At 45.1% G+C, this 19,148-nt stretch overlaps 1 protein-coding gene across 1 annotated transcript in view; it reads right to left on the minus strand.

The window, feature by feature from the left end:
- Positions 1-19,148, minus strand: part of NEDD9 (neural precursor cell expressed, developmentally down-regulated 9) — a 55,667-nt gene that overhangs the window by 19,917 nt on the left and 16,602 nt on the right. Inside the window, exon 2 of the mRNA XM_044258918.1 lies at positions 15,571-16,017. Coding sequence (XP_044114853.1) covers positions 15,571-16,017 — 447 coding nt within the window. The remainder of the gene's footprint in view (positions 1-15,570; positions 16,018-19,148) is intronic.

Genomic DNA, 19,148 nt, shown 5'->3' on the forward strand with positions numbered 1-19,148 from the left:
GTTGCTTACATTAGCAAGACAGATTAGAAGTTTACTACTTTCCTAGTTTCACCGAGAAACTCACTTCCTTGTTTGGGAAGCAAAACTTGAAATCTGGGTATCTTAAATTTAGGGGGTGCCCCTTTCCCTGGCAAGCCCATTCTGGGAGATTCAATTAGATAGCAATCTCTCCTCATGCATGGTGGGTATGTTCCAAGACCCTCAGGGGATGCCTGAAACTGTGATTAGTTCAGAACCCTATATATACTATGTGTTTTCCCTCTACACATACATACCTATGGTAAAGTTTGATTTATCAATTCAACACAGTCAGAGATTAACAACAGTAATAAAATAGAACAATTATAATGATACACTGTATGTGAACATGTTCTCTCAAAATATCTTGCTGTACTGTACGCACCCTTCTTGTGATGACATGGGATGATAAAATGCCTACGTGATGAGGGAAAGTGAGGTGAGTGACACAGGCATTGACCATATGTCAGGAGGAGGATCATTTGCTTCCAGACCCTGATTGACCGTAGGTAACTGAAATCATGAGAACACAACTGTGGATAAGGGGAGACCATGGTATCTGGTTAAATGAAGTTATCCATCTGGACTAATTGGAAGTCATTTGAAAAGATGGTGCTTCCAATGGTAGAGAAAGCCAACACAGCAATGTTCTCAGTGATGCCACAGTCTTCACATCACCTTAATCATCTGCTCGGGACTTCCGGATCAGCCTGCCATGAAACAGACCATTGCCGCTGGGTGGCGGGAATTTCCACCTTCCTCAACCCCCACTCCCTCAGCATAGGGGCTGCTCTCCAGCTTGGGTGGGAGCCTTCTGAAGTGACTTTAATCCTTCCTGGCCAAGACGACGCTGTTTAGCACCCAGGATTGTGATGAGCTAGAATTGCTCATGAAACGTCCTAAACAAGCCCTCTTATTTTAGGGCTTGGCAACATCAACCGTTAGCCTGGATGTAAAAATCATCAGCTTCAGAGTCAGAAAGACTTGAGTTCAAATACCAAGGCCGCCTCTTCCCAGAGGTATATCCTTCAGCAAGTTAAAGTTAACTCACCTCTCAGACCTCAGATCCCTCCCCTGTAAAGAGAGGGGGGGTGTAAGGAACACCCCCGGTTCCTTATGAAGCTGTTGAGAAGATCAGATGAGATTACGGATGCAAGGTCCCTAACATGGAGCTAGGACCCTAGAGCACTTTCAGGTCTCCCCTGCTTTCATCCTAAAACTATCGTGAAAAATGAGTAATTTCATAGCTTGCGAAGGGCTACACAGACAATAGGTGGTAAATTGGAAAATAAATGACTGGTATGATAAACCACTGCTTTAAGCACCCTCTGCTTGAAGAAAACCCAAGAAACACTACTCAAATCAGAGGTGATTATGGCATGGTTGAAGATTCCTTGCTCCAAAAATCAACCTACTCGGGAGTCGCTTTCAAGAGAGAGTCCCTTGGTACTCGTCACATGTTTCCGCAGTTACACAGAACTTGGAGAGAAGACGCGCTGACCTAAGTGAGTCACAACGGGATTCCTTAGCAGCAGCAGCATACCTTTCTAGAAACCCACCTGGGCAACAGGGTCCGGCACTATTCAGAACCAAGCCCACTCCTGATGGGAGTGGCTCTGCATTTTCCACAACATACTCAAACAAGCCTGCCTTTTTTTTTTTTTTTAAGATTTTTTATTTATTTCTTTGACAGACAGAGATCACAAGTAGGCAGAGAGGCAGGTAGAGAGAGAGAGAGGAAGGGAAGCAGGCTCCCGCTGAGCAGAAAGCCCGATGCGGGGCTCGATCCCACGACCCTGGGATTATGACCTGAGCTGATGGCAGAGGCTTTAACCCACTGAGCCACCCAACAAGCCTGCTTTTAAAGGCACGTTCCTGTTCCACCAATATGAAGGCTGAATTTTGTCATCAAATCAAAAAATAAATGTTTTCTTTTTCCTCCCTCCCTCACACGGCATTATCCACTCAGCCAGCCAACACACCACACACAACATCTGACCCAATTGCTCTGGTAAGCACAGTCACTCAGCATGAAATCATTGAAGAAGGAAGGACGATGACTTTGGTTTGCTCTGGTGTGGGTTTACAATAAGTTACTGATGCACTCTCAGAAATACGCACTATCTGTGAGCTTTATGACAAACCGCGACCGAGTTGGGCGGCCTTGGCATTGACCAAACAAAAAAGAGCTTTGTACATTTTTAGGGAGGTGTTCCAGTTTGCTCATTCCCCTGGCGTGGGTGGCTCCGCTGGGAGGAGAGAGTTCTCATTTTCAAAATGAGCTCATCGAGTCCTGCCCCTAAGTGCTCAAGGTCCTCCAGGTCTGTGTAAGCTGTAGAATTCATCTTGACTCTTGCGGGTAAGGAATTTAGATGGATGTTCACTTCTCTACACAGCCCCAAAAGCCATGTATTGAGCGGGAAAATAATTTAAATTCAGATTATCCTCATAGATGCACGATTCTGTAACCTGGTCCTACTTTATGGAGTTTATAAGTGAAGAAACCAGACGTCCTCTGTGCCCTGTCCCACTCTGATTCTCCCTGCTATTTTCAAGGGGTCTGTGTGTGTGTACATAGGAAGGGAACAAAGGAAAGTTAGGTGTAGTCAGAGTTTATCTTCTCAGGGAGCTTTCATTTCCTCTAAATCTATTTTTACTTGTTGGTAGACAAATCATACTGTGAATATATAGCAGTTAGCTGGCTGGTTACTGAGTGTTGCCTCTGGCAACCAGATTTCACAATCCTTCAAATCCCAATAAGGGAAGTCCTCTGTTCCCTAACCCATGGCTTTGGGTGAGGGGGTGTGTGCGCGTGTGTGCGCGTCTGTCCATATGTGTGTAATTCGTGATGACTCAGTGTCTAAGAAGGTACAGATATTATAGCAAATCTATTTCTGGTCCTTATGTTACCTTTCAGGAATGGGCCTGGAAGACCTGGTGAAACTCTTCTAATCATTTCCTGCCAACATTTGGCCGTGTCCCAGTTTGGAAGGTAGGACATGGTCTTTAAAGATGATGTCACAGGGTCTAGATAAATGTAGAGTTTTCTGAGTGCCACCCCAGTCTAGCCCATCATACCCATCGTAACGGCCACTGTAGTTTTAATGAACCCATGAGCTTCCCTTGAGATTAAGTGAAGAGGGGAACATATTTTGGGGGAGAAAATGGAGGAGGAGAGAAAATGTCTGGGGTGCAGATGGGAAGGCTTCTCAGAGGAGATGAACATTGACATGGGCTTTAAAATATGACAAAGGGTTTACAGATAGAATGGAGAAGAAGGGGCGCCTGAATGGCTCAGTGGGTTAAATCCTCTGCTTTTGGCTCAGGTCATGATCTCAGGGTCCTGGGATCGAGTCCCGCATCGGGCTCTCTGCTCAGCGGGGAGCCTGCTTCCTCCTCTCTCTCTCTCTGCCTACTTGTGATCTCTCTCTGTCAAATAAATAAATAAAATCTAAAAAAAAAAAAAAGCATGGAGAAGAAAAGTCATTCTAGATAAATCACAGAATATGCAGAGGAAGCTCTGCTCTCCAGTAAAAATAGTGTCGTTCTCCTCTCTATGTGACCATGGAAGAGTCAGCTAATCTTGTGGCTACTGGGAAAAATGCATAAAAGGTAGGTTCTTGGGCGGCATATTTGGTTAAGCCTCCGACTCGATTTTAGCTCAGGTCATGACCTCTAGGTTGTGAGACTGAGCCCCACATGGGGCTCCGCCCTCAGTGGGGGAGTTTGCTTGAGATTCTCTCTCCCTCTACCCTGCCCCCCTCCATGCGCATGTGCTCTCTCTCTCAAATAAATAAATAAATAGATCTTTTAAAAAATAAATAATAAAAGGTAGGTTCTCAGACACGCTGAACTTTACAGTCATGCTTTGAATGCTCTCACTTGTTGTGTAGAGATAGTTATGATTACAGAAAAGAGATGGTGGCATTCCTCAACTCCCTTCTTTTTTTTCTTAAGATTTTATTTATTTATTTGACACACAGAGAGGCGGGGGGAAGCAGGCTCCCCACTGAGCAGAGAGCCTGATGCGGGCCTCCATCCCAGGACCCTGGGATCATACCTGAGCTGAAGGCAGAGGCTTTAACCCACTGAGACACCCAAGTGCTCCCCCAACTCCCTTCTTAGGGGAAAACTCCGGAGTAGAATCTGACAGACATCAAGAGATGGAAATGAGCTGGATGATAAGATTTGAACCACGTGTGACGATTGATGGGCAATAAGATCAGAATCATTTTTCAGTTTACTCAAAGGTCAACTCAAATCAGATGCTTCATTTCTTGCTTCTGCCTCGTCCAGTGGCTGTGATCCGTGTTCATGGGCTGTCATCTGTGTGCTGACACTTTGCTGTGAGTGTGGCCTATAGTGGGAGATGCCATACATGGGAATGCCACATGTAAAGGACAGCTCCGATCTCTGCCTGCCCTAATGGATGTCATCCCTTAATTCAAAACTGATCTTCAGAAGGATACAAAACAAACTCAATTCCATCAGTTAAAATAAAAGCAACGTGTCCAAAAAATAATCAGAGAAACACGTATCATTCTCCATGCGGATCAAGGCACAGAATGGATGAACTCTGGGGCCAGTTTTTGCTGACCGCTTAAGTAGAAAAATGAAGCTATTTCAGACCTTTGAGGCCCATCAGCTTTTGGATCCTTAGGAGCTCCACTCTCTGCCATAGCCCCTTAATAAGTAGAATTTTTGCTTTTAAGCAATCGAGAAGGTTAAAACATAGACATAATTTAGCTTTTCAAATTATTGGACTGTGAGTAACTCAGTTAATTTAAAATTGCCTGTGAGTTCTTGGCAATCCCAGGGCATATTTAGAAATCCTTGCAAAGTGAGAAGAATCTAACCTACAAATTGTTTTCAAGTGTAATAAAATAGCTCTAAATGTAGCAATTAATGAAGCAGACGTGATAGTTGTTTCCTACACATTTGTCTAAATGTTTATTAATTATATTTTTCAGTTTTTGTGTTTCATACTTTGGAGTCAAAATTTTTTTTGTGGGGGGGGCAGGGGGCTCTCAAACATCCCTGGGCATTCTGCCCTGTAATGCCTAATGGATAAAACATCACTGCATCCAGAACCCACAGGGCAAAAGACCAGTGAAATTAAGAAAGGTGTCAGTTATTTTCCACTCTGTGCAAAGTTCCTACAGAACTAAAGAGAGAGAGAGAGAGCCACACACTCCAAGGGAACAGCCCCTGTGTTAGCAGTAAAATATTTGCATATCTGACGCACAATCAGAAACACAAACAGGGCTGAGGCCCTTCAAAACAAACTCTGAGAAAGGAAGGACAAACAAGGGAGAGGAGAGGAACTAAGCTTGTAAGCCACACCCCCCCACCTCCCCGTGGGTCCCCTGCACCCTCCACCGCCCGCCCCTTGTAAGCCACACACCCCCCACCTCCCCGTGGGTCCTGTACTGAAGCCCTGGGCAACGTCCTTCCTGCCTGTTTTTCCACTGAATTCTCACAAGAACTCTGTGAGGTGGTTGGGATTGTTCCCAATTTACAGATGGAGAAATCAAAGCCTAGGGAAGTCGAGGAACTTGCCAAGGGATTGACAGCTATGAAGGAAGAGAGCCAGGGGTGAGCCTAACCCCAGAGCCCATGCTCTTTGCACAATACTCACGCTGTCTTGTTTCATAAAAGGGTGGGGATGACATGATTATCTTTCTTTTTCTAACCGCTGATAGAATGAGTGATGCATGGCACTTAGTGTGATTGGGACGAGGACAGGTATCTTAGGTGGTAGAAGCTGCACCTTCCCAAAGAGCAAAGTCAAAGTGATAGAAGGCAGAAATATTTTTTTTCCTCCTATATGATTCATTCATGGAAAAAACTGTGGTAGATGAAACTCCTGAAGCCCACAGTCCGTAGCTACAATAAGGGAATCTTTCACTATGGAAAGTCCCGAATCACAATCAGATTAGAACATATCCAAACCCCCATCATGGTCACTTTATGGTAGGTTCTCAAAATGCAGTCCTGGGTCACCTCCCCCAAGAACTAGCCCACGAGCTCAACCCAGGGCCGATTCCCAGGCCCCAGGATTAGAATTTCGGGTGGTAAAGGCCTGGAGATCTGCATTTCAGCTCACCTCCCCTACCTCTCCAAATGATTCTTATGTTCTCTAAAAATTTTAAACTACACTTTCATGCTTTAGAACAAACTCTACCTCCTCTTCCTTTTCTTCTTCAATAGCTTTTAAGGACTATAGCTTAAACTTCCAGAAATGTCTAGTCCTGGGCTTACCACCCTTTTATAGATAGGAAAGTAAGGAGAAAAATGCCTACAGGGCTATTCACTAAGTCAGCTACAATAAGAACTGGAAGAAAAAAAAAAAAGCTTGAAGACAAAACAAAAACAAAACAAAACAAAAACAAAAACCTATAAAGCCTGCCCGATCCCTGTTGTACTGAGATGAACTCTTTGGGCCTTGGCTTAAGTCATCAGTGTGATTCTCACCCACTGAGAAGATCCCTTCACAGAGGAAGATGTTGACAGAAGTTTTTTCAACAACCGTTATCTAGAAGGTTAACGTGACTTTTTAGCAGCCAAGCCATCTGCACTAAGAAGGAGGGAGGAAGGAAGGAAGGAACGATGGACAGAAGGTGAAAATGAAAGAAATGGGCAGAGAGAAAGCACAACAATGAAAGCAAGCAAGAGAGGGAGGGAGGGAGAGAGAAAAGAGGAAGGAGAAAGGGAGGAGGAGAGGGAGAGGAAAGGAAGGAAGAGGTTTTTCCTCCTCACACTCATGGAGGTTTGAGCCAGTGGCCCAGTGGACATGATGGAAGAAGTCAGTCTAGGGAACCAGAGGCATTCAGATGACTTTCAAGGTGAGGTCAGGATATGCTGCAGAACACTTGGTGTTCAGCCTAGAGGAGCCAGGACCATTCTGTCCTGCCCTTCCTATCCTTGCCGCCATGTTGCCACCTCAGACCCCCCCCCCGGCTCAAAACTTAGCACTGCAGGCATTCTCTAGTTCTCAGTTCTCGTAAAAGTCTCCCTGCTGTGAAGGCTGGCAGAGGTCCAATTCTGAAGGGCTTCCTCCAACAGGAATCACCCACCTTTCAGTAAACATAAAATGTTTCACTGATTTTTGAATTAGACAAACAAACAAAACACTGAGTTCAAGCGCACACTCCAACCTCCATCTAAGGGAAGGTGTGGTCCAAGTCCGTCCTCTTGAAAAGGATGGAGGGTCAAGGAGCGAATCTGCCGTATAGTGACAGCACATAAAATGGGAAGAAATCCGAAGTACTTTTTAGACTTGGAACTAAAAAGGTTGAGTCTAAAAAGGAAAACATGTCACCTTCTGCCAAAATAAACTGTGATGAAAGTTTAGACCCCACCACCTTTCAGCCAAGCATTTCCTATTCTGGTCCTCCTCGTCTGCCTCATACTAGCTCCGAGGAGGGAGAGCTATTTTTAAGGTGCAAACAACCAGGACTAAGAATGAGAGAAGTTATTTATTTATAGTTACACCTTTCAACTGTTCTTTCCCCACCCCCCCACCCCTCTGAAGACAGAGGCTTGGTTTGGCTTTCCCTTTAAATCTAAAGTCCCTTGGGTAAGAAGGACTCTGAAAGGTCATGACGGAGTCACTTTGCCTCCAGAGGGTGATCATCGTCCTGGGCAAAACAAGTCACCTTTTCTTGAGGAATTCCTCCTGGCATGCATGCGCCAGGCTTATGCAACACAGGTGCTCTTGAGCAATGGTTGGTCTTACGTACCTTTTGTATAAAAGGTGATCTGAAAATACATTCCTGGTTTTGTTATTTTAAGGAATCCAACAGTGATTCTCCCCCTCCCATTTTTTGTCCAACAGAGAATTCCATTATCCTGAGAACAGATATTCCGTAATGGATGTCATTGTGTAAATTCAGCCTTTGGATCAGATTTTCTTGAGGCAGGACACAGGCATATGTGGTGTTCTTGGGGGCCAGCAAGGTCCTTCTCATATCTAACTGCGACTTCCCTTATTTCTCATTCCATTAAGTCAGTCCATTCTTTTTTTTTTTTTTTTTTTTTTTTTTTTTCCCAATTTATTTATTTTCAGAAAAACAGTATTCATTATTTTTTCACCACACCCAGTGCTCCATGCAAGCTGTGCCCTCTATAATACCCACCACCTGGTACCCCAACCTCCCACCCCCCCGCCACTTCAAACCCCTCAGACTGTTTTTCAGAGTCCATAGTCTCTCATGGTTCACCTCCCCTTCCAATTTACCCAAATTCCCTACTACTCTCTAACGCCCCTTGTCCTCCATGCTATTGGTTATGCTCCACAAATGAGTGAAACCATATGATAATTGACTCTCTCTGCTTGACTGATTTCACTCAGCATAATCTCTTCCAGTCCCGTCCATGTTGCTACAAAAGTTGGATATTCGTCCTTTCTGATGGAGGCATAATACTCCATAGTGTATATGGACCACATCTTCCTTATCCATTCATCCGTTGAAGGGCATCTTGGTTCTTTCCATAGTTTGGCGACTGTGGCCATTGCTGCTATAAACATTGGGGTACAGATGGCCCTTCTTTTCACGACATCTGTATCTTTGGGGTAAATACCCAGGAGTGCAATTGCAGGGTCGTAGGGAAGCTCTATTTTTAATTTCTTGAGGAATCTCCACACTGTTCTCCAAAGAGGCTGCACCAACTTGCATTCCCACCAACAGTGTAAGAGGGTTCCCCTTTCTCCACATCCTCTCCAACACATGTTGTTTCCTGTTTTGTTAATTTTGGCCATTCTAACTGGTGTAAGGTGATATCTCAATGTGGTTTTAATTTGAATCTCCCTGAGGGCTAATGATGATGAGCATTTTTTCATGTGTCTGATAGCCATTTGTATTTCTTGATTGGAGAAGTGTCTGTTCATATCTTCTGCCCATTTTTTGATGTGTTTGTCTGTTTCGTGTGGGTTGAGTTTGAGGAGTTCATTATAGATCCTGGATATCAACCTTTTGTCTGTACTGTCATTTGCAAATATCTTCTCCCATTCCGTGGGTTGCCTCTTTGTTTTTTTGACTGTTTCCTTTGCTGTGCAGAAGCTTTTGATTTTGATGAAGTCCCAGAAGTCTATTTTCGCTTTTGTTTCCTTTGCCTTTGGAGACGTATCTTGAAAGAAGTTGCTGTGGCTGATATCGAAGAGATTACTGCCTATGTTCTCCTCTAAGATTCTGATAGATTCCTGTCTCACGTTGAGGTCTTTTATCCATTTTGAGTTGATCTTTGTGTACGGTGTAAGAGAATGGTCGAGTTTCATTCTTCTACATATAGCTGTCCAGTTTTCCCAGCACCATTTATTGAAGAGACTGTCTTTTTTCCACTGTATATTTTTTCCTGTTTTGTCGAAGATTAATTGACCATAGAGTTGAGGGTCCATATCAGGGCTCTCTACTCTGTTCCACTGGTCTATGTGTCTGTTTTTATGCCAGTACCATGCTGTCTTGGTGATCACAGCTTTGTAATAAAGCTTGAAATCAGGTAAGGTGATGCCGCCAGCTTTATTTTTGTTTTTCAACGTTTCCTTAGCGATTCGGGGTCTCTTCTGATTCCATACAAATTTTTGGATTATTTGCTCCAGCTCTTTGAAGAATGCCGGTGGAATTTTGATCGGAATGGCATTAAAAGTATAGATTGCTCTAGGCAGTATAGACATTTTAACGATGTTTATTCTTCCGATCCAAGAGCATGGAATGGTCTTCCATCTTTTTGTGTCTTCTTCAATTTCTTTCATGAGTGTTCTATAGTTCCTCAAGTATAGATCCTTTACCTCTTTAGTTAGGTTTATTCCCAGGTATCTTATGGTTCTTGGTGCTATAGTAAATGGAATCGATTCTCTAATTTCCCTTTCTGTATTTTCCTTGTTAGTGTATAAGAAAGCCACTGATTTCTGCACATTGACTTTGTATCCTGCCACGCTGCTGAATTGCTGTATGAGTTCTAGTAGTTTGGGGGTGGAGTCTTTTGGGTTTTCCATATAAAGAATCATGTCATCTGCGAAGAGAGAGAGTTTGACTTCTTCATTACCAATTTGGATACCTTTTATTTCTCTCTGTTGTCTGATTGCTGTTGCTAGGACTTCTAATACTATGTTGAACAAGAGTGGTGAAAGTGGGCATCCTTGTCTTGTTCCTGATCTCAACGGGAAGGCTGCAAGCTTTTTCCCATTGAGGATGATATTTGCTGTGGGTCTTTCATAGATAGATTTGATGAGGTTCAGGAATGTTCCCTCTATCCCTATACTTTGAAGCGTTTTAATCAGGAACGGATGTTGGATTTTGTCAAATGCTTTTTCTGCATCAATTGAGAGGACCATGTGGTTCTTCTCTCTTCTCCTATTAATTTGTTGTATCACATTGATTGATTTACGAATGTTGAACCATCCTTGTAGCCCAGGGATGAATCCCACCTGATCATGGTGGATAATCTTTTTAATGTGTTGTTGGATCCTGTTGGCTAGGATCTTGTTGAGAATCTTAGCATCCATATTCATCAGTGATATTGGTCTGAAATTCTCCTTTTTGGTATGGTCCTTGCCTGGTTTGGGGATCAGGGTAATGCTGGCTTCATAGAAAGAGTCTGGAAGTTTTCCTTCTGCTTCAATTTTTTGAAACAGCTTCAGGAGAATAGGTGTTATTTCTTCTTGGAAGGTTTGGTAGAATTCCCCAGGGAATCCGTCAGGTCCTGGGCTCTTGTTTTTTGGGAGATTTTTGATCACTGCTTCAATCTCGTTATTAGATATCGGTCTATTCAGGTTGTTGATTTCTTCCTGGTTCAATTTTGGTAGTTTATATTTTTCCAGGAATGCATCCATTTCATCAAGGTTGCTAAGCTTATTGGCATATAACTGTTCGTAGTAACTTCTGATGATTGTTTCTACTTCCTTGGTGTTAGTTGTGATCTCTCCCCTTTCATTCATAATTTTATGAATTTGGGATTTCTCTCTTTTCTTTTGGATTAGTGTAGCCAGTGGCTTATCGATCTTATTGATTCTTTCAAAAAACCAGCTTCTAGTTTCATTGATACGTTCTACTGTATCTCTGGTTTCTACCTCATTGATCTCAGCTCTAATCTTGATGATTTCCCTTCTTATGTGTGGAGTTGGTTTGATTTGTTGTTGATCCTCCAGTTCTTTAAGGTGTAGAGACAGCTGGTGTGTTCTGGATTTTTCAATTTTTTTGAGCAAGGCTTGGATGGCTATATATTTTCCCCTTAGGACCGCCTTTGCTGTATCCCATAGGTTTTGGACCGAAGTGTCTTCATTCTCATTGGTTTCCATGAATTGTTTCAGTTCTTCTTTGATCTCCTGGTTGATCCAAGCATTCTTAAGCAAGGTGGTCTTTAGCTTCCAGGTGTTTGAGTTCCTTCGGAACTTTTCCTTGTGATTGAGCTCCAGTTTCAAAGCATTGTGATCTGAGAATATGCAGGGAATAATCTCAGTCTTTTGGTATCGGCTGAGTCCTGATTTGTGACCCAGTATGTGGTCTATTCTGGAGAAGGTTCCGTGTGCACTTGAGAAGAATGTGTATTCTGCTGTTTTAGGGTGGAATGTTCTGTATATATCTATGAGGTCCATCTGGTCCAATGTGTCGTTCAATGCTCTTGTTTCTTTATTGATTTTCTGCTTCGATGATCTGTCTAATTCTGAAAGAGGCGTGTTAAGATCACCTACGATTAGTGTATTCATATCAATATGACTCTTTATCTTGATTAACAGTTTTCTTAAGTAATTGGCTGCTCCCATATTGGGAGCATAGATATTTACAATTGTTAGATCATCTTGGTGGATAGTCCCTTTAAGGATTATGTAGTGTCCTTCTGTATCTCTGACTACAGTCTTTAGTTTGAAGTCTAATTTATCTGATATGAGAATCGCTACCCCAGCCTTCTTTTGAGTCCCATTGGCATGAAAGATGCTTCTCCACCCCTTCACTTTCAGTCTGCGTGTATCTTTAGGTTCAAAATGGGTCTCTTGTAGACAGCATATGGATGGGTCCTGTCGTTTTATCCAATCTGCAACCCTGTGCCGTTTTATGGGTGCATTGAGGCCATTCACATTGAGAGTGATTATTGATAGATACGTTTTTATTGACATCGAGTTACCTTTGAAGTCTTTCTTTCTGTAGACTGTCTCTATATTTCTGTTCAATGCTATTCTTGGGATTTTTCCTCTTTTATAGAACCCCCCTTAATATTTCCTGCAGTATCGGCTTGGTGGTTGCATAGTCTTTTAAGTCCTGCCGGTCTTGGAAACTCTTTATCTCTCCATCCATTTTGAATGTCAGTCTTGCTGGATAAAGTATTCTTGGCTGCATGTTCTTCTCATTTAGTGCCCTGAATATATCTTGCCAGCCTCTTCTGGCTTGCCAGGTCTCTGTGGACAGGTCTGACGTTATTCTGATGGGCTTCCCTCTGTAAGTAAGGAGCCTCTTTGCCCTGGCAGCTTTCAAGAGATTATACCTACAATTATAATTTCTCAATTTGACTATCAGGTGTCGTGATGTTTTTTTGGAGTGTATAATCTTGGGTGGAGACCGTTCAGCCTCTAGTACATGAACGCTGGTTTCATTCGCGAGATTCGGAAAGTTTTCATGAAGGACTTGTTCCACGACATCTTCTAGACTTCTTTCTTTCTCCTCCCCTTCAGGAATTCCAATAATTCTGACGTTGGAACGCTTCATGGCATCACTTATTTCCCTAATTCTGCTTTCGTGGGATCTAAGCTGTTTGTTCCAGGCTTCCTCCTGATCCTTTCTCTCTATCTGTTTGTCTTCCAGATCACTAATTCTATCTTCTGTCTCAGTTACCCTAGCTTTGAGAGAGTTTAGATTGGATTGGAACTCATTGAGAGCATTGTGGACCTCCTCCCTGGTAGCTTTAAGCTCCGCCCTAACATTGTGAACATCCTGTCTGGTCGCTTTCAGTTCGGCTCTAATCAATTCTGTTTGGTCATCCATGGCTTTCTCCAACCTAGCTATTGCCTGGATAATTGTTAGCCTGAATTCTCTTTCCGACATATTGTCTATGTTGATAGCCGTTAGCTCTGTTGTGGAAGGTCCATCCTCTGTATTTTTCTTCTGTTGGGCATTCCTCCTCCTAGTCATTTTGGTGGGAGAAGACTGAACAGATGTAGCTGGATGTATCAACTCTGGTGCAGTCAAGGTGCACCCTGGAACACTTCCTGATCTCCGTCTCAGAAGCCTCAGTCTGGGTGCAGAAGCTGAATAAATTCCCCCTTGGATGCTGGCAGTGCAGGTTCCAAGTTAAAGACCCTGGGGGCGCAGGATCTTTTGCTCGTCCCCAAAGCCAAGGCAGTGGCGGCTGTCTGGGAGCTCCTGACCGCCAGAGAGGTTCCAAGCAGCGATCGCACACTGAGATTTTGCCGCTGGCCGGGGCTGGGAGTGCCCGGCTTGCGCGCACCTCTTTTCAGAGGCGGCTGTGGGTCGGGCGCGCGTCTGGGGCACTGAGAACGGGGCGCTGGTCCGTAAGCCGCAGGCTGGGCTTTTGCGCGCCTCTGTCCGGGGAAGAGTTTCGCGGGCGCGAGGCTTAGACTTTGAAACAATGGCCCGGGTCTAGAAGCGCCCCAGGGCCTTAGAAACCCAGGAGAGCTGGAGCGACGTTCACACGCATCTCAAGCTTTGTGGTAGGGCTAGCGCGCGTTCTGCAGACCGGCTCCCATCCCCTCACAGGAGCCGGAACCCCGCGCTCTGGGGCACGCTGGCGGCTTAGGGACCAGGAGCCGGTTTCTCCGCCGCACTCTCTCTGCCTCCGCGCCGGGGAGGCCGTCTGGGACCGGGGACTCAAGCCCCTGTCCCTAGCCGCCCCGATTCCCACAGTTTGCCCCCGTGATCCTTTGCTCTTTTGGAGTGCTTTCAACCAGTCTCCGAGTTAATGCTGGTCCCCAGACGCAGGGCACTCTCGCTCGTATCGGGGTATTACTTTCCCACCGGTCGCCTCTGGTGGCTCCCTCCCCCTTTTGTTTATCTTCCGATCTCAGTCCGCTGTTCCCATTCCGCTTTACCTGCTCACTGGCGTCTTCTGCCCCTGTAGAGATCCAGACGTGTATAATTCTGATCTCAGGCTGATTTCATGGGTGATCAGAGTTCTTTGGTAGGTAATCAGCTCACTTTGGGGTACCAGCTGAAAAGACGCCTCTTCCTAGTACCCCGCCATCTTGTCCCCCCCAAGTCAGTCCATTCTTGATACCAAACCTCAAAGGACTCGTTGCAGACCCTTGGAATTTGCCCATCAATGAAAGAAAAAAGCCCTCCCTTGTAGTGCTTACGTAAACCTGATCTTGGTGTTGGCCAACACTGATTAACATTATTTTCTTTCCAGGTGTTTCCACCTGACATTACAGTGTTTGCTTGTCTTCCCACTACAATGTAAGCATCATGAAGGCTTTGCTCACTCCTTGGTTCATCGCTGTATCACAAGCATCAAAAGTATACTAAATGAAGGGTGCCTGCCTGGCTGGCTCAGCTGGTTGGTCGAGCATGTGACTCTTGATCCTGGGGTTGTGAGTTCCAGCCCCAGGTTGGGTGCAGAGATTACTTTAAAAAAAAAATCTTGGGGCGCCTGGGTGGCTCAGTGGGTTAAGCCGCTGCCTTCGGCTCAGGTCATGATCTCAGGGTCCTGGGATCGAGTCCCGCATCGGGCTCTCTGCTCAGCAGGGAGCCTGCTTCCCTCTCTCTCTCTCTGCCTGCCTCTCCATCTACTTGTGATTTCTCTCTGTCAAATAAATAAATAAAATCTTTAAAAAAAAAATCTTAAAAAAATACATATACTAAATGCTTAAAATGAATTTGATGAACAATTTCTATTTATGTCAAATTGTTGAGACATCTGGAATTGTACAGAGTGCTGCAGAGGTCCTCCCCACCCCCCTTTCTTTTTAACATAATGGTTTCCTAACTATTTTAGCTGTACTCTTTTCATCCACTGGTTCCGGCATTATTACAGGAATTACTTGAAGGACAAGAGGATGGCTCTTTCCTAAATTCACTAGTGTCCACATGTTTTAATTGGACAACCTTGAAACTAACAACTTTACAGAAAAGCCATTACCCACTTCCAGCTTCTTTGCTCCCTTTACTTCTGGTGGGTTCTTTGTGCAGCCAGGTCAATGGGGTCATGATTTAGCTGTTAGTGAAAGAAGAGTCCTTTCTGCATCATTGTACTTGTGTGAAATTTGGTGCCTTGTACAACTCAAGGAGGAAAGAGAAAAGACTAGAAACTGAGTATAGAACCTAGGCCAAAAAGCAGATCTATCAGAAAGAAACAACTTAATGGTCCAGTATGATCTGGAATGATACAAGAACTTATAATGACATGGGAACAAAGTTTTGCTGACCAATGAATGAAAAAATGATGCAAAACCAATGCCCAAGTTCAGGTATTTGGGTATACTTACTCTTCGGAAGATATATTTCCTTCTTGAGAGTTTCAAGCTTTTGTTCTGGGAACATTTCTACCACTCTGAGTGCAATGGAAACAAGCAAGCAGAAACACAAATCCAGTCGGCCGCTCACTCACCTTTTTGCTTAAGTGGGGCCCATTGGCTCCCCCAATGCTTCTCTGCACTGATGGTGGTACTTGATACACATCCTGTTCCTGGGTACCGTGGCTAGTGGGGACCTGGTAAATTCCCTGATGTTGGTAGGAAGACGGCACTTGATAGATGGTGTCTCGAGGAGCACCGTGTGGGTTTGGCGCTTGATAGAGCTTCTGTTGGCCAAAGGTCTGGTGCATCAGTCCAGAAGTAGGCTGGTCCTGACCGGAGGGGGTCTCCTGAATGGGGCCAATCAGGAGCTTCACCCGATTGCCGGGGACAATGCCTTGTCGACCGTGCAAGGAGCAGAGCCACCATCCTTCCAGTCCTCCTGTATTCTGCTCTATGACAGTCAGGATGTCTCCCTTGCGGAAGGCCAGCTCCTCAGCACACTCGGGGACATTGTCGTATAAGGCCCTTGCCATAAGATTCTAGGAAGAAGAGAACAGAGGGACATCATGTTAGAATGCTAGCTCAGTCCTTTAAACACCAAGAACCCTTGCTCTTATGGAGAGGCAGAATTCCTGGAAGGGAGCGAAAAACAAATGGGAACAATAGCCTGTAAAGAGAAAAACAGATGGTGCAGACAAAACACAGATACATACGTCCTGTGTCTGCCACCAATGACATCAGACTGCCTCCTCGGCGAAGCGTTCTTTCCTCTAACACCAGACGCTGTGCCAAGGAATTATGAGTAGCACTGGTAAAGAGTTCACTATACAGAAACACTTTTCTTCCTTTCTTAAAGCCAGCTTAAAGAATAAAATATTCCAAGACCACACCAGACATTTCTCAAGCTTTGCATACACTAGAGGCAGAAAGAGTCCGAGAAAATCCCAAATAACCAACGGTACACATGGCATTAATATCTGGTGTTCAAATGGAAACAAAAGTAGACTATATATGCCTTGGCAGGGCTTATAAATTCTTGTTCTAAGCTGATCAAGAAGTCCTTGGATACAGGGAGAATCGACAAGCATTTTTTCCATGATAATCAAGCATGGGTATAGAATGGCCGTAGTCTACATCTCCAGACTGGATGGCTGGGAGCTACGAAGAACTTGTCACCTGTAGGTAGATGCCACCTCTTTCTTCTTTGGTCTTTGATTCATACCTTTCCTCAAGGCCCCTCCTCACCTAGCCACTTTCCCCCCCTACTTCTTGAATGTCACCATTCCCATCAGAAAGGCTCTGCCCTCCCCTTTCATGGGCCCAAAACACTCTCTCCCTTTGTACGAAGGCCTGTCTAGCACATTCAGTACTAAGCAGACAGCCAAAGTAGGCATTCGGCAGAGAGTGGGCAAGCAGTACGTGCTGACATTCTTGGAAGCCTTTCAAAGGCTCGGAAGAGTTCATTTCTTGGCGTTAGTCATGTTTCACGGTGTGATGGCAGATATTACCATGCGCCCGCTCCTTCCCAGCGCGCAGAGGAGTCGGGATGCTGTAAATTCATCACAAGCACTTGAAAAACTAAAAGTGACCTCTCTGCTGTTTCACTGAAGTGTCTGGATGCACTTGAGTCACTGAGACCATGATCAGTTGTTGGGGGAGGGGCTGCCTCTCCAGTGGAGCATGCTTGGGACTTTACATATTCGTGGAATTTTTGGCAGGTGTTGTTTGGATTCCTGCCCCCCGCCCCAACATTTGATTTGCTTCTCTAGAAACATGGACTTGATCTGCCAGCCCCGGGCTTTTCATTCCTTTAGAACTGACATATATTAATCATCTCCCCCTGTTCTGTGCCCCATAACCACAGTCCTGTGCTGTGTCCTGGGCCTCCCCTCTTGAGGCAGGGGTGCTGCATTATGTAAGGCAGCTCCGCTCTAGTCAGTATATGGGAAGGGGGTCCTACTTTTACTGTTAATCCTCCTAGGGCAACTACTCAACCAGAGAAAAGGAGATCAAGCCATAGAAGTCAGTGCCCAGGGAGCTTGATGATGCTTTTTAAGAATAAGGTTGAAGTTCTTGTTCTTGACAATTCTGAGATCCGTAAAGTCTATCACATAGACAGGTGAGCAGTAAGGGAAGTTCAAGGGAAACGGAGGGGTTTGTGATCGAGCTGGTTTTGCTGAGTATTTATATGCTAGGAAGCTTTGGGGTTTTTCCTAACAAAAATTCACATACATGAAGAGAAAATCACACAGCATCCCTAGCCCAGCTTGAGGAACCACTTAAGGATGTGTCATAATCCTAAAATCTGTTTCTTTTCTTCCATCTTTTGAGTTGTGTGACTTAAAAGAAAAGTCACAGAGTTATGGACAAAAAGATTGTGGTTCTTTGCACCAAAGTAACCTGAGGGCGATCACTCCACTGGGGCTGTGCTGTGATTAGAGTAGGGAGAGAGCTGAGCGTTCTGGTCTTTGTCCCTTGCTCTGGGGCCCCATTCAGTGCCGGGAATGGCTGGTAAGAAAGCCCTGGATGAAGTCCAAAGTCACAGAGTTAGGACCAGTTCTGTAAAAGCTGAGGGTGGGTGCCGGTAGGATTCTAGCGGCCACGAAGAAGGGAAAGAGAAGAAACATAAAACAGTAGAAAGGCAAGGGACTTCCGACCTAATCAGCACAAATAAACTGGAGGCATGTGGAGTTGGGTCCCTGCCATGGGACTCCATGCGGCCCGGAAGCGGAGCACCGGACCGTGCTTGATGTGGGGGAGGGGGGGGGCTCGAAATCCCATGTGAGCGTCGTTCTGGATATTCCTCCTCTCCCACGCCAGGGACCCTCCCACCCGCTGGGAAGCAGCATGCTAATGCTGCAGACGTGCCCCAGGAGCTGTGAGACTGCTGTCCTGGCTCACCGCAGCACCCTAGGTGAGTTCTCCTGACGGTGGTCTGTGATTTCCCGGCGGTCCTCCCTGCTGCCCACGGAGGTGAGGGTTTAGGAGGAGAGCTCGCTTGGCAGGACCGTGGGGGGCACGCACCCGGTGCTGCCTGACGCCTGCCACACTGACAGGGATTCTCAGCCTTGGACGTACTATCTCTGCAAGCTACAGAGTCCGCGTCTACACCCACCGCTCTCCCACACAGAAGGTTACACACACTTCCAGAGACCTTTAGAAAATACCTGGACCCAACCTCCCCGTTTTACAGATAAAGAGACAGGCCTGGGGAGGCCAGTTTATCATTCGCCCAAAGCCCCACTGCTGATGTCAGAGACGAGAATTCTCTTTCCAGAACGCTAAGCCAACTTTAGCTCGACTACACAGTGTCCTCCTAACTGGGCTCAACTCCATTATACAGTGAAGTGCTGAAGACGACAATTCTGGTTATGTCTATAGAATAAATAGATTATTTCATTTTGTGCCTCCACTTCCCATGGGTAAGATGGGGTTGAGGGTAAGGGCCCCCAGCTCACGTGTTTACTGTGAAAACGAAATGAGTTAATCCAAGTCAAGTACCTTAACAGGGCTGGAGGCTTAGGAAACTATTGTGACAACTTATTAATGTGCTGGATGGCTCTTTGAACTTACGCTCCCTCCCCACTCAGCCTCCAGTCAGTTCTCCATCAAGGGCTGGGTGCTGCTCTAATTATACTATTTTATATATATATATATATGTATATATATA

The sequence above is a fragment of the Neovison vison genome, chromosome 1 (genome assembly GCF_020171115.1).
Source record: "Neovison vison isolate M4711 chromosome 1, ASM_NN_V1, whole genome shotgun sequence".
NCBI classification, from domain to species: domain Eukaryota; kingdom Metazoa; phylum Chordata; class Mammalia; order Carnivora; family Mustelidae; genus Neogale; species Neogale vison.